The 23,128-nt window shown below is 42.9% G+C and overlaps 1 protein-coding gene across 2 annotated transcripts in view; it reads right to left on the reverse strand.

The window, feature by feature from the left end:
* Window positions 1-18,984, reverse strand: part of ZDHHC2 (zDHHC palmitoyltransferase 2) — a 67,213-nt gene extending 48,229 nt beyond the window's left edge. The window contains exon 1 of one of the 2 annotated variants that reach the window (XM_022571093.3): window positions 18,652-18,984. In XM_022571093.3, coding sequence (XP_022426801.1) covers window positions 18,652-18,778 — 127 coding nt within the window. In that variant the 5' untranslated portion in view covers window positions 18,779-18,984. The remainder of the gene's footprint in view (window positions 1-18,651) is intronic. The other variant, XM_022571087.3, reaches the window with a different exon arrangement.
* Window positions 18,985-23,128: the final 4,144 nt, after the last annotated feature.

Consider the following 23,128-nt stretch of genomic DNA (forward strand, 5'->3'; position numbering starts at 1 on the left):
AGGCTTCACATTATCTGGACCCGAAAACACATGGTTTCCAATGTGGGTTCTCACGGTTACATAAAAGCCAGACGTCACAATCCCAACCACAAACACAGGCCAGGCAGTCTACATTCCTTGTCAGATCCCCATACGGCTCCTTAAATACTCATTTTGGGATAAGAAAACCATGGTCTCTTTTAAAATGTCAATTGATGTCATCTCACTAAAAATCCTTCCGTGGCTTTGCACTGAATTTACACTAAAAGTCCAATCTCCTTACTCAGGCCTCAGTGCACCAACACACTCTGGCCCCTACCCACCTCTCCAAGATCACTTCTCATTCCTCATCCTCTTGCTCACTAAGCTGCAAACAGGCTGACCTTCCAGAACACACTAAACTTTAGTGTCTTTACCCTCTTCACCTGCTGCCACTCCTGGCTCACGCCTGATCGTCCTTCAGCTTGCAAGTGACAGGTCAGTTTCTCATAGAGGTCCTCCTGTCCAGTACCCGGCTACAATCCTTACACCACACACTGTTTCTTTCTTAGCACTTAGCACAGTCTGTGATTGTTTTTATTTGTTTCTTTTCTATGTCCTTCACTGAGGTATGCATCCTGGCTCTGTCCAGTTTGGTGTTTTATCTCTGCCAAATTACTTATTCTCTCCTCAGTCTTATCTCAATATTTATCTCATTGGGTTGTTTTGAGAATAAACTAGGTAATGTAAGTAAAAACACCTCGAATAGAAGCTGGCATATATGAGGAGCTCAATAAATGTTAGTTGAATATGGAGCATAAATAAATCATGAAACAGTGAAACCTTAAGAGTAGGAGTTCCCCCAATGTTTAGTGTTAACAGTTTTATAAACAACCTGGAGAAAGAAGCACACCATGCATTTTTAGCTTGCTGTAGTGCTACAATTTTCTGGACAGTGAAATGCCAAGGCCTCCACCAAGGCCTGTCCAGGTTCTGATAGGGTCTGGCATGCATCAGCATCTCAATGTGAGGAGTGGAGGAAATTGTGTAATTTGGGGAGAAGTAGGATTTCCCAGGTGGTCTGATGCATCCCCCCTGCCTCTATCCCAGGATTTATATCTAACAAACTATACTGATCTAAACTAGATGTTTTGTGTGCTAGAAATTATCAAACAACCATGGAAAAATGGTCAGGGAGACCTTCTCCAGAAGAATGGCACAATGCAACATCAAAGAAAAAAAATGAATGGCAGTAAACCAGTCAATATAAACCAAGACACAGGAAGAAGAGGAACCTTAAGAACAGGTTATGATGTCCGTTGACAGAGGAATGGATAAAGAAGATGTGGTACATATATACAATGGAATATTACGCAGCCATAAAAAAGAATGAAATAAGGCCATTTGCAGCAGTATGGATGGACCTGGAGATTATCACACTAAGTGAAGTAAGTCAGACAGAGAAGGACCAGTATCATAGGATATTGCTCATGTGTGGAATCTAAAAAAACGATTCGAATGAACGTATTTACAAAACAGAGTCACAGATGTAGAAAACCAATTTATGGTTACCAGGGGGGAAAGTGGGGGGAGGGATAAATTGGGAGATTGGGATTGACATATACACACTATTATATATAAAACAGATAACTGATAAGGACCTACTGTATAGTACAGGGAACTCTAGTCAATATTCTATAATGGCCTACATGGGAGAAGAATCTAAAAAAAGAATGGATATATGTATAACTGATTCACTTTGCTGTACACCTGAAACTAACACAACACTGTAAATCAACTGTACTTTAATAAAAATTTAAAAAAAAAAAGAACAGGTTATGATCCAAAAGGTTATGCAAGTTGTATGTTATCTGGGTGGTCATGCCTCCATATCAGCCATCAAAAGCCTTTCTAACGCTTAATGTACCTGAAACAATATTACAAAACTGTGAATTAACAATATTATGAAAATCAGCTACTCTGTGTCAGGGGAGGCTTTTTGGCTGTCGGATGGTCCAAACTCACCTCCTTCCACCAGGATAGACAAGAGGCTGCCCTCATTCTCTTCCCCTACCTGCTGGGCTACGAGAGCAGACGTTCCTCCCACCCCAAGTCTTCAGTGATGACTCCTGTATTAGGGGGTCTGGGAAACTACCACAGACTCCGTGGCCTCTTTATCAGACAGCTATTTCCTCACAGCTCTGGAGGATACAAGTCTGAGATCAAGGTGTCGGCAGGACTGGTTTCTTCTGAGGCCTCTCTCTTTGGCTTGTGGATGAGCATCTTCTCCCCGTATCTTCACATAGTTTTCTCTCTGTATATCTTTAGAACCAAATTTCCTCTTCTTACAAGCACATCAGTCATACTGGATTAGGGTCCACCCTAATGACCTCATTTTAACTTAATTACCTCTTTAAAGTCCTCATCTCCAAATTCGGAAGTCCTGCAGGTTAAGACTTCAACCTATGAACTTGGGGGAAGACACAATTCAGCCCGAAACACTCTCTGAAATAAGCCTGCAGGTCGAGCAGGGTGAAGGCTAGGTCGGGGTGACAGGGCATCACTGGGCTGGTGGGGGCAGTCAGATGACAAGGGGCAAGAATAAACTAAAGGGAGTGTTTTGTTAAATGTTAACTCTATGCCAGGAATTGTGCTAATTTTTTTCAAATGTTTATCTCATTTAAACCTTACAACAATCTGTAAGGAAGGTATTATTATCATAATTTTAAAAGTTGGGAAAACAGTCTCCCAAAAGTAAAATAACTTTCCTAGTGTCATTCAGTCATAACCTGTGGTGCTAGGATCTACATATTAGGTCTGTCTGACTCCAAAGCTCTTTCAAGGATTCCACCTGCCCTCCCAGGATGTGTGACATCTGGTGCCCCCGACTGCATATCCCTTCCAGGCTTCTTTGTCCTGGGCAGCTGTTCCTTCTCTGGTTGCTCCCACACAGTGGCCCCTCTGTGTTTAACACCTGGGCCGCTACCTGTTACTTGTGATGAGGGATGTTCTGGAGATCAAGGTTTAAGACGTCCTCTTTTTGTCACCCTTCCTCCACCAACCAACCTAAACATAACCTGGAAACAGGTCATTTTACAAACTCTGGGCACAAAAAAATTCAAATATTTGGTTATATTTCAGTGCCGAGAGCTTGGCTTTCCTGAGTTCTCAATTCAAGAGCTGGGGAAGGAAGAGAGCTCCAGGTTCCAAGGATAAGAGTGAGATGGTGATGCATGGAAGAAGGTTAGGAGAGGAGACTGGGACTTCCTGACCTGCCTTCTCAGTAGCAGAGGGAAAGATCATTCTTGAGGTCAGTACAGCCCAGGTACACTCCCTTACAGGAAGATCCCTCACTTGTAGAAACTGGCAATGAAGAGTGAAGGAACATACATCTGTCCCGGAAAGGGAATCTGTAATTCCTACCGCTATCAAAATTTTCCAAGTTAGAAGTTCTTCTCTCTCTCTCTCCCTTCTTTAGCAGTTTGACCACATCATTGTTCTCAATACCTAAGCTCTGCTCTGCAGAAACATTTGGTGTAAACTCTGACTTTCCCAACTGAAGGCTGGGAACACACCGAATGTTTGTACTTAATCGTTAGGGATGTGTGGTCTTCTGATTCAGTAGTTTTGAAAGGGGAATGAAGAGTTTGTCTCACTATTATGGCCCTGAGAAAACTCACTGCCACTTTCCTCTCGGCAAAGAGCAAGACAATTCCTGACTCACTGGGGGTACTAAGCGGTACTGTTAAACGAGGGACTGATCTCAGGGCTGGTCCCTGACTCAGTGCCCTCACTTCTAAGCCTACTCAATGGAACCCTATGATCCCTCTGTCTCAGTTAAAATAGAGGAGATTCCCAGTGCCAGCAAGTTGTACAGATTTCAAGGCAGGTGAGTTTATTTACCCTGTTAGACAGAATTGTACGGGTCCCCCCCTCTTCCACACGTGGCTACAGCTCAACTCAAGTTCCAACAATGCCTGGGTCTTTTCAACTCCAGTCCCCTTCCTTTCCAATTCCACATGCCCTTCTTTGGGTTGGCCCTCAGAGGCATGACCGACTCCTCTGAATCAGGCAGGATGGTACGGACAATACACCTTCAGCAAAGTTCTCCCCGGTTCCCAAATAATGCTTGTCTACTATTGGGGGAAGGTCAAGCAGAGACTTTAAATCCTGAAAACATCCCCCTCATTAGTCAGAACCCACATTTTAGAACTGGAAGGGCCTTAATGATTATTTTGCTCAGTGTTAACTACTCATCTTTCTTATATATGTATGTATTTATTTATTCGTAGTAAGCAAAAATCCCACTTGTATTTTGGTTATTTCAGCATTTAAAAATACACATATAAGATCAGATGGAAACAATTTTTGTAGTGTATTTTTTAATGTCATTAGATCAATCCCTTATTACCTGGTATACTCAGAATTATCACAGAGGACAATACTGAGAGAATTTTTTTTTTCACTACCGAACATTAGCTTTCTGATTTATTAAGTAGAAAAATCAGTGCTTCTTGTGTGCTTCTCCACGGAAACAGATAACCTTCTAAAACTATCTCCCGGGGTTAGCAGCTACATGTTGAGTACCAAATGACCAGAGCACTTACAACAGAGCACATATAACATATTTAAAAATTAAACCAATATTTCTAGGTTCATGTAAATTATCTGACACTTCTATAGTACTCCAGAGAAAGGTACAAAGCTATAATTCCAACCTTTGTGTTTACGATGCTCATCAGAATAGAATTTACAGTGTCACACTTGAAGGGATGAATTAAAAGATTTAAAACAATATTAGCACCAGCAGTAATTACTGCAGTCGAGCAATGAGTCGCAACATCTATTAAAACATGCAAAGGTATTAAACTATTCACTGACTCACCCTTCTGTACTGGGTATTGAAGGGTGAGTCAGTATTTTCTTTTATAACTTCACTGTCATATATTCATGAAGTAAACTTCTCACACACACAATCTTTCTTTGATCTCAGCGTGAATTACAGTATGCCTTGTTCCTCTTACTTGCAGCAAATCATACCCTTACTCTGTACTGCATTTACCAACAGCACTAGCACAGCCCGCCGGACAGTAATTGCAGTGATAGTACCTATATTCAGTTGCAGCAAAAGCAAATTTGACATAGTTGTAAACTGGCAGGTCACAGATGAAAGACGGGCCCTACTACTGCTTAAGGCACAGTATAAGAGCACAATAGTATACAAGTACCACCTAATTCTAACTAGATGTATTCATTAATGTAAACAGGAAGTTCTACACAGTTGTGTACAGAACTAAGACAGTCATCAATACTTGGACTGAGTCTCTTTCTCCGCTCAGTGTGTGAGTTGCATCTCATGTTTCCTACTTGTATCTCTCCACCAATTAATGTGCTGATTTTTGTTTTCTGTTCCTGAAACCACGGTCACTTACTCTAGATCTGCAGGCAAAACAAATGCCCTGATATTCATTCATGAATTGTGTTCACTGCCTGTGCTGTGTATAAGGACCTAGCTCATGATTAACACCGTGGGATACTGACGCATCCAGAGACACAGGTATGTTTCCTCGACTTCTCCCCACCAGCTCATGCCACCAGCTCATGTTTACCCAGTATATGTACCATTTAAACTCATAACATCTTGCTCTTTAAAAAGATAAAATTTCTACCAGTTATCATTAGTGCTCTGGTTACCCAAAAATTGTTGTTGAATTTTAGACTACGTACAGTAGGCCAGCAGCTCTCAACATTCCTGCCTTGGCCGTACCTGATGGCCGGTGTTCTCATGAGGGACACAGTCCCTAGGAACGAAGAAAGCTACTGCATGGGCAAAATGGAGTTACTCTCAATTCCCTGACCACCAGCTTTCCTGCTGCACTGTGAAAGGGCAAGGTAGTTAAAAACTACTCCAGTGACATTGAATATGGACCTCACAGACACTTCCAGAGACCTTCAGGTTTAGATATGTTTACAAGGGTATATACAGGCTTCTCTGGAATCACAGTTCCATCAAAATCACCTGCTCCAAGAAAACAGCATGGCGGGCCTCAAAAATTAAACACAAAATTACCATATAATCCAACAATTCCACTTCTGGGTATATACCCAAAGAACTGAAATCAGAGACTTGAACACGTATTTGCAGACGAATATTCACAGCAGCACTATACACAATAGCCAAAAGGTGGAAACAACCAAAATGTTCACCAGCAAATGAACCGATAAACAAAATGTGGTATATAACACAATGGAATATTATAGATGATTAGGAATGAAATTCTGACGCATGCTACAACATGGATAAACCTTAAAGACATATGCTTAAGTGAAATAAACAGACACAAAAAGACAAATACATGGTTCCACATACATAAGGTACCTAGAATAGTCAAAGTCATAGAAACAGAAAGTAGAATAGTGGATGCCAGGGGATGGGGGAAAAGGAGAATGGGGAATTATTGCTTAATGGATGCAGAGTGTCATCTGGGGAAGATTAAAAATGGCTGGAGGTGGATGGTGGTGATGGTTGCACAGCAGTGGGAATGTACTCAATGCCACTGAACTGCACACTTAAAATGCAGTCAAAATGGTAAATGGGTACAATGGCAAAATTTTATGCTACGTATATTTTACCACAATCAAAACGTTTAAAAATCACCTGCTCCAGAGACTATTCTCAAACCACAAATTAAACTAATATTCACCTGTAGCTAAAGTTTTCTTTCTCATCTCTGGTTATTTCTACAATGAAGGATTTTTGTTGTTTGATCTTTTCAAGAAAGTAAGCTCAGAAGTGGTAAGTAAAGAAAAACAAAGCTTTGTTGAGATGCAGATGTCTAGCTAGGCATTTCCACTGAAGTGGTTCATTCATGAGTCTTCCCAGATTCTCAGTGTCTGAGATTCAGAAGAACACCTAGGCAAAATTACAAATTCCACACCTCCTGGGCCTTTTTCAGTGAATGAATGCAAAATCCAAAGACTTCAAGGGTCTTGGGTATTTTTGGATATTAACTGCGTACATGTATCCATCTCAGATTGACAGCTTCAAATTAAAGTTAAATTACGTACAGCATACTCTATTTAAGAAGGCTGGGGCAAGGAAGGGGGAGTTGAATATTTTAGAAAGTCTTTCTTTTTTGTAATCTAAAATGGGTAAAAATTTTAGCATTATAAGGGGAGATTTTAGTTAGCTGAAAACTTTTAAAATGGAATGTAGCATCTCTGGGCAATGCTGGCTAAGTTTGAGCGCTTCCTGCAAATGCATTTCACTCATTTTTTTAGTGATTATTTTATACTTATATATTAGGGCAAATGTTTTGCATATTCTAAGTTCTTAATCTTTTAACTTTTCAAATGGGTTATAAAATTAATGTTGTCATCTAAATCCTTATTATAGATGATTACATTTCAATATTCAGAAAGAAAAAAAAGAGCCATTTGATTATTATATCTGTGTATTAGTTCACTAGGGCTGCCATAACAAAGTACCACAGACTGGGTGCCTTAAACAACAGAAATTTATCTTCTCACAATTCCGGAGGCCAGAAATCTAAGATCAAGATTTAGCAGGTTTGGTTTCTTCCGAGGCCTCTCTCCTTGGCTGACTTCTTGTGTCTTCACATGGTCTTCCCTCTACATGTGTGTGTCCAAATTTCCTCCAATCATCTGGTATTATGACTCATTCTAATGACCTAATTTTAATTTAATTACCTCTTTAAAGACTCTATCTCCAAATACAGTCATGTTCTGAGGTACTGGGGGTTAGGACTTCAACATATGAAATGGCGGGGGAGGGTACAACTTGGCCCATAATAATTTGAAACCATAAAAATATTACAAACTCGTTTATGAACATCTGAGTGATCAAATAATAAAAAGCTAAGCAGGTAAGTCTCTCATAAAAGATTCATGTTCTTTGAAGCTTGAAATGTCTACTGCGATCACAAAAGGCTCAATTAAAACAAGTTCAGTGGGCATCCATTCATTTAAGAAAAGTATGTCTTGAATGCTACTCTGTGTCAGGCATCAGGGTTACTACTGTAACCAGTCATGGTTACTGCTCTCATGAAATTTTCTATAGGTAATCTTCAGATAATAAGAAAGTTAAGCTTGTCTAATAGAATAAGGTCTTTTTAATGTGGATTGAAGGAATCCAGATATCCCAGCGACTCACACACTGGTATATGTGTTTCATTTTGGTAAAACTTTTAAAATTAAATTCGGGGGTCTTCAGAGCATAGTCAGTAATAAATTAAAACAAGAGTTCAGGGCTTCCCTGGTGGCGCAGTGGTTGAGAGTCCGCCCGCCGATGCAGGGGACACGGGTTTGTGCCCCGGTCCGGGAAGATCCCACATGCCGCGGAGCGGCTGGGCCCATGAGCCATGGCCGCTGAGCCTGCGTGTCCAGAGCCTGTGCTCCGCAACGGGAGAGTCAACAGTGAGAGGACTGCGTACCGCAAAAAAAAAAACAAGAGTTCAATCTCACATTGTTAAATTCTCAGTCCTTATTTTACTTAACATATGAGCTTATCTGTCAACATCGATTGCTCCCTCCTCCTTGACACCTTCTCCTCCCCACGCTTCAGGACCCCACATTTTCTTAGTTTTCCTCCACTTCACTAGTCGTCCCTTCTCAGTCTTCTTTGCTGGTTCCTACTCATCTCCTCAGCTCTCAGTGCTGGTCATCTTTGGTCCTCGTCTCTGCTCAACTTACGTTCACTCTCTTGTTGGGACAAATGTATCCGATGTTAAGTCTTTAAATCGATTTAAACGCTGAGGACTCCCAAATTTACTCCTCCCGTCCAGACTCTCTTCCCAATGCCAAACTCATCTACACAACTGCTCACTCGGCATCTCTGTTTCCATGTCCACATACCACTGCTGATCTACGGTCACCCCATCCCCACCCAGCTCCACTCTACCTACATCTTGTGCATCTCAGCTCATCTCCATTCGTCCAGTTGTTCAGGCCAAAACATTGGAATCGACTGGCTCCTTCCTTTCTTTCACAACTCCCAAATGTCTGTCAGGAAATCCTGTTGGCTCTAAAACTAAATACAGAAGCTGGCAACCTCTCTCCCTTCCCACTGTCCCCATCATGGTCTGACAGATCATCATTTCTCACCTGGATTGATGAAGTAGATAGCCCAGAGTACGCAGCAGCCAGGAAGAGCTTCATAAACGTAAGTCATAGCACGTCACTGTGCTGCTCCGCACTCCGCCATGGGTCCCTGTTTCACCCCCAGTAAAGCCAAAATCCTCACAATGGCCTATGAGGCCCCATAATCTGTACCTTTTCTGCACCTCTCTGACCTTGTCACCTACGTCCCTTCCCCCTGCTCACACCCCTCCAGCCAAAATGACCTTGTTCCTCCTCTAACATGCTCACACACTCCTGCCTCAGGGCCTCCATACTGACGGTTCCCTCCACCTGAGATGCATTTCTTCCCAGTGCAAGCATGGTTCAATCCCTCAGCATCTTTGAGTCACTGCTTAAATTCCTTGACCATCCCTCCACCCACCCACCCACCCACCCACACACACACACACACAGACGCATGGATAAAAAGATGTGGTCTATATATACAACGGAATATAGCTTGGCCATAAAAAAGAATGAAATCTTGCAATTTGCAGCAACATGGATGGATCTAGAGTGCATTATGCTAAGTGAAATAAATAAGACAGAGAAAGACAAATACTATGTGATTTCACTTATATGTAGTATCTAAAAAACAAATGAACAACACAACTAAACAGTTCTAGATACAGAGAACAAACAGGTGGTTGCTAGAGGGGAGGTTGGTGGGGGGAGGAGAGAAATAGGTGGGGGAGATAAAGAAGTCCAAACTTCCAGTTGCAAAATAAATGAGTCACAAGTACGCAAAGTACAGTGTGGGGAATATAGTCAGTAATTATGTAACATCTTTGAATGGTGACAGATGACAACTAGACTTATTATGGTGATCTAAAAACTAAAAAAGGAAAACTTCCACTGGCATTCCCCATCATTTTTGCTCTGCTGTCATGATACTTAGGAGCCTCTAACACATTACATAAGCTACTGTGCCTCTTGTTCTTCCTATCCTCCAACTGGAATGTAAACTCTAAGAGCCGTTAATTTGTTTTGTTTTGTTTTTTTGCGGTACGTGGGCCTCTCACTGCTGTGGCCTCTCCCGTTGCGGAGCACAGGCTCCGGACGCGCAGGCTCAGCGGCCATGGCTCACGGGCCCAGCCACTCCGCGGCATGTGGGATCTTCCCGGACCGGGGCACGAACCCATGTCCCCTGCATCGGCGGGCAGACTCTCAACCACTGCGCCACCAGGGAAGCCCAACAAATATTTCTGAATGAATGAACAAATTAGGGAGGTACTCAATAAATTATGGATGGTTTGAAATGCATTCTATTCTTGGATTTTAAAATTGCTTGCTAAAATGCAAGTTTATGGGGGCCTCCAAATGAATCACTGCTCTCCACCCCCTCCAACCTACATACAGCTCTCAGTTGTGCATATCTTAGTTTTTAGTATGTCCTAGTCCTGGAATAAGCTGCATTTCATTAAAAATATGCTATAATTAAAACCTTGATTAATTCCAGATGGTCTCTGCCCTGCATCCCTTCACATTAATGGACCTCCCTGGAGGTGTCCTGTATAATCTAGTCATAGTTAAGCACATAAATCCCTTATTGCCTTTCTTCCTACAACATTTCACATGGAGGTGGCCACCCCTGATCACAAATTAGTCCCTGCAATTCAGAGCAGGCTTGGGACTTACAGTCTGAGGCTCATAACACTGAAATCTTCTTCTCCGGCGGTAAATGGTACCAGGTGTCTCCCATTCGGGCTCAGCATCAGCTGTTTTGCAGCAGGCTGTTTTTCCCACTGCCATATTCCCAATGTGAATTATACGGACATTACAGAGACTGTACTTTAAGTTGCACCATCTCTCACATCCCTACCAATCTGGTGAAAAGCCACACTTCAGATTCAGCCACCTACTACCTCTCCTGAGATGACCTTTGGACCCCCAAAACCATCAGGGACACAGTCTGGTCTGGGTTTTCAGTCACCTCATTCTAAACATACTCATTCAAATACAGTGAAAATCCACTTTTTACATAATGCAATAAACAGAGTCAGAAATTTAATTGTATCTATATATGTGAGAAAATAGATAAGCATTACAAAGCATTCTGGTCTGCCAAATTTCACCTAGTTATAATCAAATAAATCTCTAAAGTTCTTGTAAATACATGAGCTGCTTTTTACAAGGACTGTTGCTATTATAAGATGACCATGAAGATAAACAAATTACCTTGAAACTATTGTACTCTTTGGGTATTTGGTTTTAAAGGATGTAGAGAAAAAGGTTTTTTGATTATTGCTTGGCGTTTATTTTACTGAAGAACTGATCTGGACCATTCTGTTCCTTTAGGGTGGCGATGCTAGTGAATAAATCCAGAAGTCAAAATACTTTATAGCAGGAAAGCTTAACTGACACTCTACATGAGGAGAAATTTCAGGATACCATGGGAAATACTGGCAAAGAAATAAAGCTCAGTGATCTGTAAAAGCACTTCTCTTTCATTTGCATTTTAAAATGTAATCAACAACATATCTAAAATGAACTACCATCAGTATGCATCTTTTAGAGTGTAGAGAAGCGCTAAGATGATAAATGCAGCAGATCGTTTTGCTCCAGCGTCTCCCAAATAAAAATGGATTTTTAACATTTCTGGCACAAATATTTAAAATTGAATTTAAAAGTCATAGTCAGATGAAAAGTCAAATTAGGAAAAATGCTACACAAACGTTTCAAATGTGATTTAATTTTGAAAGGAAAAATTTCAGGCAATCATAGCCAGTTACTTTATTGCTAACATATGCTTCTTAAGAAATCAGGTCATCTACTTCCTCCCAGCTGCCCTCACCCCACCCCCCTGCCCTGCAAATTCCACCCTTTTCCATTCTCAGCATTTGACTGAGGTAACAATTAAGATAACATAAAATTACCCTTAGAAGAATTAGAGAAAAATATTTCAACGATGTTTAATGGACTATTAAAGAAATTAATTCAATTATGTCATGCTTTTATTATTAATTCTCTGGTATATATCTACATGGTAATATAACATCATAGGCTTCCACATACTATTAAGACTATCTTTCTAAACAATCTTTGTAAAACTGTTTGCCCAACGGAGAACATTAAGAATCTATGGCAAATCTATCATTTTGCAAGTAAGATGAGATAGTATTTCTCCAGTCATGACAATGCTGGAGTCTCAGGGGGCCCACGAACTCACCACTTCCTAGAGGAAAGAAAGCTGAGCGATGTGATACAACAGTCAAAATGCATGAAATCAGCAGTATAAATTACAACATGTAAGTCCTGGTTCCATTTTTCTGAGAAGAAAAACCACAAATTTTCCATCAAGATGAAAAAGAAAAACAAACGAAGCAAACAAAGTCCACTGAGAATCTTCTCACTGAGAACGCTCCATCTATACTAATCTCTGGAATATTTGTCTTCTTGGTTTGTTTGGGTTTTGTCCTCCTGGCACTTCTTCCTACTACGGAGGCCAAAGAGATCAAACACCTGCTCTTGCTAAATAAACCCTGCTGCCTGGGATGTGGGTACAACAACAGCTCGGCCAGCTGATGCTCCCAGAACCATCTTTATGGAGTCACAGGGCTTGGGATGGCTCCAGGGCTTGGGATGGCTGGCCACTAGGGCAGCAGCCCTTTCCAAGGGTATGACGTCAGCTCTGCTTCACCCACCTTCTCTTGGTTTCTGCTCATTTTCTAAGCTAGGTTCTCCATGGATTCAATGAGGTGTGTTCAGGAAGTTCTCACATTTACTCACCAAGCCACAGGCCCTAAGCTGAGAGCACAGTAAAAGTTGCCCAAGCATTGGGTAAGAAATGAGGCAACTGAAACAACCATGTAGTACGTAGCTGAGGCAAAAATTGCTGGTCATAATCTCGCTCTGAGATATTTATATGTGGTAGATTGATAATATGATTAGACAGTCATCACTAGTGAAATGCTCTCCATCGGCTCTTCTTACCTGCTGTACTGATCATTCTGATTTAACACTGGTACAGCAACCAACTCACAGGCTCCCAGGAGTGGGGTGTTTCATTTTCCATTTCTCCTTCCTGCCCCTGTGCCATGGGAGCCGCATTTTGAAAGTTACCAACCCTTCTCCTCATGCGCAAGCTGGAGGGAAGGCTTCAGTTTTGTTCTGTTTTGTTTTTCCAGAGGCAATTTTTCCCCTTAGCTGTGAGGAAAAGATGTCTATTCAGTTCTCCTCTAAATCATCTCTGTGGGGAAAAAGTGCCTAGCACACAACAAAGGTTCAATAAACACTTTTGAATGAACCCTGCTCAAACCCCTCTGAAGCTGGCCTCTTTCTAACCTTGCAGAAATGCACCTTCTCTAGAGACAATTATCTTGACCTAAGAAACCATCCCTTCAGCTTCTGCTTAACTACTGGAAACACTTGCGCAAGTATTTAATTTGATGGCATGGACACGGCATTCTCAATAAGCATTTCAAAGTAAACTTTTATTCTCCACAACAAACTTTAAATTGAGTTTGGACTTCTAGACCCTCTTCTCTTACCTATTTACTTTATACAATTGTTTCATAAAAATCAAAGACATTAATTCATTCGACTTTTAGTGAGCACCTCTGCATGCTAAGTACCATGGTAACTGCGTTACCTATGTCATGTCATCTCTAACAGGATTTAATAGCAAACAGTAATGCTGCATTGTCCAATATATAAATTAAAAAGTTTTCTGACACACTAAATGGAACCAAGAAAGCATTAAGCAGAGGCTTTTTTTCTCCTTTCCCACTGACCATTTATATTAAAGTCAAATGGTACACGGGTCAAGAATTTGGAGTATATCACATTTTATACATTTGAATTTTAGATCTGAAGAAATGTTGAGTTATCCCTCTATTTAGACAATTAAAAATCTTGAAAGTATTTGATAATATCAAGAAAAGTTAAAGAACTAATATATTTTAAATCAACTGTCAACAAGAAATAATTTCTAAGTATTTAGGCATTAAACATTTAGCATGTGTACATCTTCTATGGATGTGCTTTCTGTGTCATTTAAAACTATTTTAATAATTACAGACTTGTAACACTTGTATTCTCAAAATCGTTTGTCAGTAGTTTTTTCTAAAAAAGTTTTAATGTCCTGCATAATTTAAAAAAATGATAGTTTACCAATAACAAAAACACAGTTCTTTCTCTGTGGGGCTCAAACTCATTTCATGATGGAAAACAACTTAGAGCCCCATTCAGTCTCCATCCTTGAACATGCAATGGCCTTGAATTAATGGTAGATCATAACAGAATCCACGTATGAGGTTTTATATGTTTTATCCTTAAAGATATCCTTAAAAGAAGGAAAACGTAATTTTCTATCTCCTAAACTGATCCCTAAGTATGTAGACTAATCTTATAATTCTTGAACATCTTCAATAATCACTGTGGAATACAAGAGGTTGCAGTCATTTCTGAGAGGTGTTTATTAATAATAAAGACTGCAAAACCATGAGTAAAACCCCAATATTCTAATGGTCTAACTTCTAACATAATCCAGGGTCAGCAATCTATTGCCCAAGGGCTGTCTGGCCTGCTGACTATTTTTATAAATAAAGTTTTATTGGAACACAGTCACACCCATTTGTTAAATTATCTAAAGTTGCTTTTGTGCTACAACAGTAGTGTTGAGTGGTTGTAACTATCTGGCCCAAACTATAAACCCTTTGAAAATTCTGAAATCATTATATAAAGGCTGTTTCCCTTACTTTCAGAGCTGTGTTAACTCTTATTAAACAACAACAATAAAGTTTAATGAACTTGCTAAAGGACTTCATTGGGCTAGAGAGATTCGGTGAGGGGTTTGCAAGGAAAGGGAGACATTTTAACATTTGTACCACAGAAGCTGAAGTCACATTGGTTAATTTGGAAAAAGGACATAGAACTGGTAGCAACTCTTGGACATTTAATGTCCGCATCTACAAATGCCAGAGAGAGTCGGCCTAAATGATCTTTAAGCTTTGCAATCTTCATGATTCTCTGAAATGACTTCAGTAAATCCATAAGCAAACTCAGAACCACATGAGCACACAACTTAATAATAAATGTTTCATGGCACCTGCCTAAGGTGAAGGCAGGGAAGGAATACATTTTAGAAAAGTGGAAACCAAAATTATTAAACAAGGGTATGTGGAGCTTTCTGGTACTATTCTTGAAACTCTTCTGTAACTTTGAAATTATCAAATTAAAAGGTATAAAAATAGTTAAAACAATTTTAAATGTTAGCACTTAAAAGGGAAAACTTCAGTCACCGTATTCCACAAAGTTAACACAATGACTGCCATAATGGATCTGGAAAACACATACGCCATGCTTAGTATGTTCCCTGAACCAAGCACGCCTGCAGATTACCGTCATTCCCTCTGTTCTGCATCCTAATTACCCACCTTACAGATTTTACCCTTTGAATTTATCTTACTTTATGGAAAATGAGCTAACTAGTAATTAAAGGGATCCAAAGACAGATAAGATACAAAAGAAGCTGGAGTGGAGAGAGTAGTAAGAGGCAGAAGGAGGGACTAGAAGAGATCAGTTAATCAATTAACTAGATAAACATGTTCTGAAATGAGCACACATAGCAGCAGCTCTATTTTATCTCTTCTTTGGTAGACGAGGAAGGAAACTAACCCCAAATACTTGACTCTCATACAATATATGTACATCCCGTATATTTTTTATGTACACATATTCCAAAAAGAGATATGAGTTTATTTTTTCTAAATACAAACACTAAGCAAACATTATGCTAATTGAAAAAGTGCCTAGAGAGCCACACACATCCACATCGTTAAATATAGAAACTAACTGTAATGAGAATCATTATCTCCAGTTTCCAAGGATACCAGGGTAAGCACTACTCCTAAATTGCAGTTAATTCAGCAAAGGGCACAAAGTAATTTATATTCAGGGTCATCTCTGCTGACAGCAGATACAGAAGGAAGGCCAGGGTAAACCACCCTGTTTTTCTATTCTGTTTGTTACTCACTCTAATTCCCAACCCCCAACCCCCATCCCCTGGTCCCAACCCTGGCCAATGTTTTATGGGTAAAATTTGGAAAATCTGATGGTAAACAGCAACTTCCAAGAGCAACAGAATCCACAAAGGGCAGGGCCGTAAGAGATGCGAATAACGCTGGGCGGTTGGGAAGGCTGGCATTCCTCTTTGCTTTGTTTGTGAAAAGGAGAGAAGCCTGCTTTTGTGTGCCTGCCACACCAGTGGCCCCCTTTCCCAGTGCCTGTAAGGGAACTGTACAGTTAATTTCAACTTCCCACCCAACCAAGGCTATCCAAGCTTTTAGAGCTTACCCCTCCTAAACTGTCACAGCGTCTAGAATCAAATTCATTTTCAATTTTCTCTGTCTTCTTGACTGTAGGATCTAGACGTTTCATACGATTACTTACAATTGGTTTCTATAGCTTTAATATAAAAACTACTTTCTGACAACTTCAGAGAGATTGCCTCTGAATTATTTTGTTCTTGTTGTTTATTCAAGGCTATTTATTGCTTTCAACATGACACGCACTGTACCAGGTGAGGGAGGCAGTGATGAGAAATGATATGAGACTTCACTTTTGATCTCCAGGGAAAGTATCAAAAACAGGCCATGTCACTTAGGCAGTTTAAAAAGAGGCATTCCCCTCTCAGTCAAATTTTCACTTACTAAAATAGTGATGTGGATTTCATGGATACTTTAGATTTACCTTAAACTTACAGAAATTAAAATATAAATATATAAAATATATATAAATAATATCCAGATAAAACAGCGGTTTTCCATTTAGTTCCTCCCCATCACCTGTCCACTCAATACAGTAAGACATACTATGTAGAACTCAGCTGGGGCAGAGATAATTGTAAGGGAAGAAAAGCTCTCCCAGCCTTCATGTGTTTCTTCCTGATGGGCATGAGACTGCATCAGGCTAAGCTTCTTATCTTAATGTGAGGATGTAGGCAAATAAATTGCCTGTTTTGATAACTGAGGTCTTCTGAGACTTTCCTCTTTTGCACCAGTTACAGTAATTGAAACTGCTCACTGCTTCTCTTTAAGAGAAGGAATGAAATACAACAAACGTTTCTAATAGTTATGTAACATTTCAGTATACCTCAATAAGGCAAGATGTTTTAATATTAACAGTTAATACAAAAAGTACGTTTCTGAAAATTTTTTCCTGTACATTTTTGATAACTTGAATGCTACATACTCAGTTGCACTGTCTTGATGATTTCGGTACCCAATCCTTTTTTTTTTTAAAAAGCTACTTTTGTACTGAAATATTGTTTCTAAATTCAATAAACAATATAGTAATAATATCAAATTTTAAAACTATATGAAATGGGAAGTTAGTCTCAATTCTGTTAAAAGTTTTGCCAGTAATTATTTTGGTGTATTATTCTGACACCTATTATTTCTCACAAGGGGCAACATTTTGAGGTAAGATGGCTTCAGAGAAGATTCTATGACTGAATCTTGCAGCTTGCAAAACACTTAAATTGAGAAGGTTCAACTAAACAGGCCACCGTTTAACCTTTCTCCTGGCCTCACGGGAAGCTAATGCTCCCGAGGGCGAAAACACAAAACACAAAAAGCGTTCACAAGTCACTGGCAGAAAGGTCATCCTCTGGTTTATCACCTTTTCTGATAACACAGAGGAGTTTTCACAAAACCTCTAAGGTAAAAACCGGCTTACATTAAGAAACAGAATTGTATTCCCTAATCGTGCGTAATCAACTTTTTTTCTTTTCATCTTCAGCGCTGCAAATACCCCATCCAACCGATTGTGGAGCCTAAAACTTGGACTGGAGCCACTTGGCTCTCCGGATGAAGAAACATCAGATGGTCGCCTCCTTTCTTCCTTCTATTATTCTAACATGTAAATTACGGTCTTGCGTACTGCATGTATCTTCGAAAATACTTTATAGTAGCTGACCACCCACCCACCTCCACTTCACTAGCAAGTGTCCAATTGGCAACGCTCAAAGATCATAAAGGCAGCAAAAACGCCCCTGCGGGCTGTCACAAATTTTTAAAAAGTGGATTAAGGACAACCAGAAATGGGCAGCTCTGACACGCGAGGCCACCGTCCCCCGCGCCGGTCTGGCGCAGCTCAGATCCTGGGCCCAGCTCGGAGCCCTCCAGCCTCCAGCGCAGCCTCTCCGGGCCTCACCCCTCGGCGGAGGCTGGGGCGGCGGACACCGCCGTTGTCCCGGGTGCCGTCCTGCCGAGGGCGGGGGTGGCTGGGCTGCGCGAGCGTCGGGGTGGAGGTGACACCGTAGCCGGAGAGTTGCGAGGGGAAGGCGACGGTAGCGCGAGTGGAAGGAGGCTGCCGCGAGGCTGTTTTCGGCCGCGGCGCCGGCCGAGAAGCAGCCAGTTGGCGGCGCACGGGGCGCGACAGGCTCCGGGGTGGGGAAAGCGGGCGCGCGGCGCCGTGCGCTCGGCGTCCCGGCGTCCCGGGACTGTCGAGTGGGCGGCGGAGGGGGCGAGGGGCGAGCGCAGAGGCCGCTGAGTGGCCGGGCCGGCCCTCCGGGGGCGGGGTAGGGCCGAGCGAGGGCGGGCGCGCACTCACCTATGCACAGCTGGATGGCGTAGGCGTAGTAGGACCAGCCGAGCAGGAGGCTGATGAACACCACGGGGATCCAGTACAGGACCCGCCGGCACCGCCGCCTGACGCTGCCCGGGCCCGAGGGCGCCATCTTCCAGCCGCATCCACCTGCCCAGCTCCGCCGCCGCCTCCGCCGCTGCCCGCGGGCCTGGCTCCGGGGCTGGCTGGCCGCGCCCGGCGTCCCCGGCGGGACGGGCCCGGGGGCGGCGGCCGGTTGCGCCGCGGCCACTGCCGCCGCCGTGGCGCTAACTCCCCATCCCGCAGCCCCGAGCCGGCGCCGCGGACTCCCGGCTCCTCCGTCCGGCGGAGGCGGTGGCTGCGAGAGGAAGGCGCGGAGAAGGCGGACGGTGAGGAGGCGGAGGCGGAGGCGGAGGCGGAGGCTGAGGAGGTCCGGGAGGAGGAGGCGGCGGGAGCCTCCGCCCCGCCTCCGCGCGTCCCGCCCGCGCCCCAGCCCCCCCGCGGCCGCCTGCCCGGCGTGGCCCGCTGCGCCCCCCGGCGGCCTCTCGCGGCGCTCCGGGCTGTCCCCGCTGCGCCCCGGGGCCTCGCGCCCTCGTCGCTGGGCACCTCAGGGGCGCCCGAGGCGGGGAGTGAAGGCGCCCACCTTGGCCCTTCCGCCTCCGGCTTGGCCCCTGGGCTGGAGCGAACGCGCCGGGCCGGGGGCGAGGACCCTTGGCGGCGGACACGGGCCGCGGAGACGCGCGCGGGGCATGGCCGGGGAGGGGCAGTCACGGGAGTCGTGTGCACTGACCGGACTCCTCGCCGGCCCCGCGCGGACCGGGCGAGCCGCCACCCCTGGGGATGCGCCTCGACGACGTCCTTAGGCGCCGGGGCCAACGTCCCTGCCTCCTGCTAGGAAGGGAAGCCTCTACTTGCGGGTCCCGCTAAACAGGCGGGGGTCAGCGAGGGCGGGGCTGGTGCTCCAGACCCGGAGGCTGGCGCGAGCGGCTGGGGCGCCTCCTTTGCACGGGGCGTTTTGGGGGGACGCGGGAATGCACCACCAACAGGGGCTGCGGGGCCGACGTCCGCCGTGGACTGTGCGTGAGGAGGAACACCTTGGGTTGTGAATCCAGAAACCACCGGAGTTAGAAACACAAATCATGTGCTCTGAGAATTTGAACTCTTTTAAGCCACTTAGGGATTGTAGGAGCAACCATCGCCACCGCCGCCTCCGGAAAGGCCGGGGCTTCTCTTGGTGTACGCTTTTTTCCCAGCCGGTTCTTCACTACAGTGTTTTCTTTTGTGGTGGCAATTCTCAACTGAGCATACAGCTGGTTCTAAAGTGGTTGCTAAAAACCCCGAAAGAATCCTGAAGGTAGTGAGACTGAAGGCCCGGCTTTATGGTTGGTGAAACGGAAAAGAAACGAATGCTTCTGAGATTGTTTTCTTTCTCCTTTCCTCTGATTATGAACGCACCTGACTCCGCATGGAAGCACCCCAGTAAATGGAGTGTCTCTGAATTATGTGCATAATCATTATATATAATGTGCACGATTTTAACATTAATGAATATATGTGTGTACACTACACAGCAACCATATTGGATGAAATGACTTCGTATTCATCTGTAGAATGAACAGATAAAAAGAAGTACTGATTTGCATAAAGAAATTTAAGCTCTTATGTCTTTGCGATTATCTTTCTGAGATCATTTCTATCCCAGTGAATCACTGTATATTGGTATAACGCCTTATACCCTTTATGGATATCCTATAGGGTAGGTTAATATAAGAACATAACTTCCTTGGAATACTCAACTTTTCCCATGGATATCAAATTTATGCTCCCAGTCCGAAGACTCTAAAAACAAGAAACAAAAGTTCGTACCAGGACTGATATACCTCCACAAAATGAGAAAATCAGTGTTGAAGGTCACTGAAAAATTTTAAGGAATGAAAAGTAAGGGATCAATTTTCCCATACTGGAAACAGTGGAAGAAAGCGCAAAGTGTGCCTCTTTAGATATTAGATGCTATAGCGCCCTGTGCTGCTTCTCTGCAAAGAGTCTTACAGGGTCTTGAGATCAGAAATGGAGAACATTCGACAGTTTTCACATCTTTTACCCTTTTGGAAGAATATGCAGGTGTAACATCTTTGAAGGAGGCGACTTTTTTTTTTTTAAGATGCTTTTTTAAAAAATTTAATTTTTGGCTGCGTTAGGTCTTCGATGCTGCACGCAGGCTTTTCTCTGGTTGCGGTGAGCGGGGGCTACTCTGTTGCGGTGCTCGGGCTTCTCATTGTGGTGGCTTCTCTTGTTGCGGAGCACGGGCTCTAGGTTTTGAAAAGTGAATGACTTCCATAAAACTGCTGAGTGGGTGGAGCATGGAGGCAGAGGTCTGGTAAGGGCGGAGCTACGGTTCTTGGTTCCCTTGTCAAATATTAGTTGACCATGTATGCTTGGGTTCATTTCTGGGCTCATAATTTTGTTCCATTGATCTATTTGTTTTTATACCAGTACCATACTGTTGTGGCATGGGGGCTCAGTAGTTGTGGCTTGCGGGCTCTAGAGTGCAGGCGCAGTAGCTCAGTAGTTGTGGCGCACGGGCTTAGTTGCTCCGCGGCATGTGTGACCTTCCCGGGACAGGGCTTGAACCCATGTCCCCTGCATTGGCAGGCGGATTCTTAACCACTGCGCCACCAGGGAAGCCCCGAGGCTACATTTTTATTATGTATCTAACATGCTATTGTTCATATTTATAATAAATATTTGTGGAATAATCGCAACCTATTTTGAGTCATTTTAAGAGTACTACTATTACTGAGTTCTCCAAGGGTATCACTCTTACCTAAAAAAGAAAGTCTATCTCAGGAATAATTGTCTCTAAAGCCACATGATGATAGGATTTAGCTCTGCCTAGGCTCTAATTAGACAGGCATGAACATGCATGCACAAATGTAAGCTCTTTGGGGAGTAGCCAATCTCTAGATATTAGGCTCTGATGAGAGTGGAAAGGTAACTTTAATTTTTAGGATCAGAGAGCCTTTTTTTTGGCTTGATTTAGAGCTGTGCATCAACAAGAAAACAATTTGAAGGTCATCAACCGTTAAGAAGAAACTTCACTGGAGACTTAAGAGAGGAACTTCACTGGAGACTTAAGAGAAAAGTACAGAAGGTTCAACTCACCAATTTTAGATACCCAGTAAGTCATATTATGAATTCCATGTAATAATTTTGATAAAACTGCTACAGCTATTTATGAAAAAACGAGCCAGCCACTGCAAAGGAGGGAAAGGGTAACACAAAGGCAAAGAAGAAGGGGACGGCCAGGCAAGCATCAGGGCAGGGGAGCATCTGAGAAGAGCGAGTCCCCCTGACCTGGCCCACGCAGTCCCCAAGAACCGTAGCTCCGCCCTTACCAGACCTCTGCCTCCATGCTCCACCCACTCAGCAGTTTTATGGAAGTCATTCACTTTTCAAAACCCCTATCATCATACCCTGACCCCCACATAGGAAACGATCTTTCTCTTCTCCAGTCAAGATCGACTTTGAAATAGTCCCCAGATTCTCCAGTCCCCAAACCTCAAATCTGTCTTGCCATCCCGGCTAATACTCCAAATCTTCCTCCTACTTCCAGATCCAGATTAAAAATGTTTACTTATTGCCTTTCATAGTATGAATCGAGAATAGCCTGAAGCAAGCCCAGGGAGCCCCTGGACCCAGCCTGTCCCTGGGGAGCATGGACCTCCCTTAGAGCGGTCCGAAAAAAATACCGATAGATCCTCTTTCATTGTTTTCTTAAACTAAGCTTATCACTCTTTTGGGGAAAAGAAAAATCCCTTTAGAAGTCAGAAATCCATGACATCAAGGACTCCAGTATTAATTTGCATTTTCGTAATAGTGGCCACGATATTCTCTGTGGGACCTTAATAGTATGCCCAATCCACGCATCGTTTCTGGACACAAGTAACATAAAAGCAGTCTTAGTGAACTTGGTTTAGGGAATGTGGTTCAAAGTGCTGCTAAGATACACTTTGGTTCTCAGAAATTTATAGTTTGCAGTCAACCTGGTGTGGAGTGGAATGGAATATAATGGAAGAGAATTTCAAAGTCCTAAGGAGTATCTGGTGGATTGGGTTAAAACGTTAGGAAAACAGTAAAGTGGGAAAAACTCTGGCAAACCTTGCCTTTCAAGCCCTGTGGGATCTCATGATAGTGTTAATAGCATCTTGCCACTAGAGGGCAGGCGCACACCAAGCGGTGCAGCTCTCCTGACATCTTTCTGTAGAGATTTCGATAGAATCAGCCGCTAGTTTAACCAAGCCAATTATAAATTATGAATTATAACTGCATGACTAATTATATATACTTATAACTAATTATAATTATTTTATATTTATACAATTTTATGCTATAATTTAGTGGCTAATGAAAACCATATTCAGAAAATTGAAAAGAATGCAAATTGCTCTGTTTCTGCTTCCACTTCTTTACAGTTTGCACGAAG

The sequence above is a fragment of the Delphinapterus leucas genome, chromosome 21 (genome assembly GCF_059928025.1).
Source record: "Delphinapterus leucas isolate spDelLeu-1000000601 "Yukka" chromosome 21, BTC_Dleu_Yukka2, whole genome shotgun sequence".
Lineage (NCBI taxonomy): Eukaryota > Metazoa > Chordata > Mammalia > Artiodactyla > Monodontidae > Delphinapterus > Delphinapterus leucas.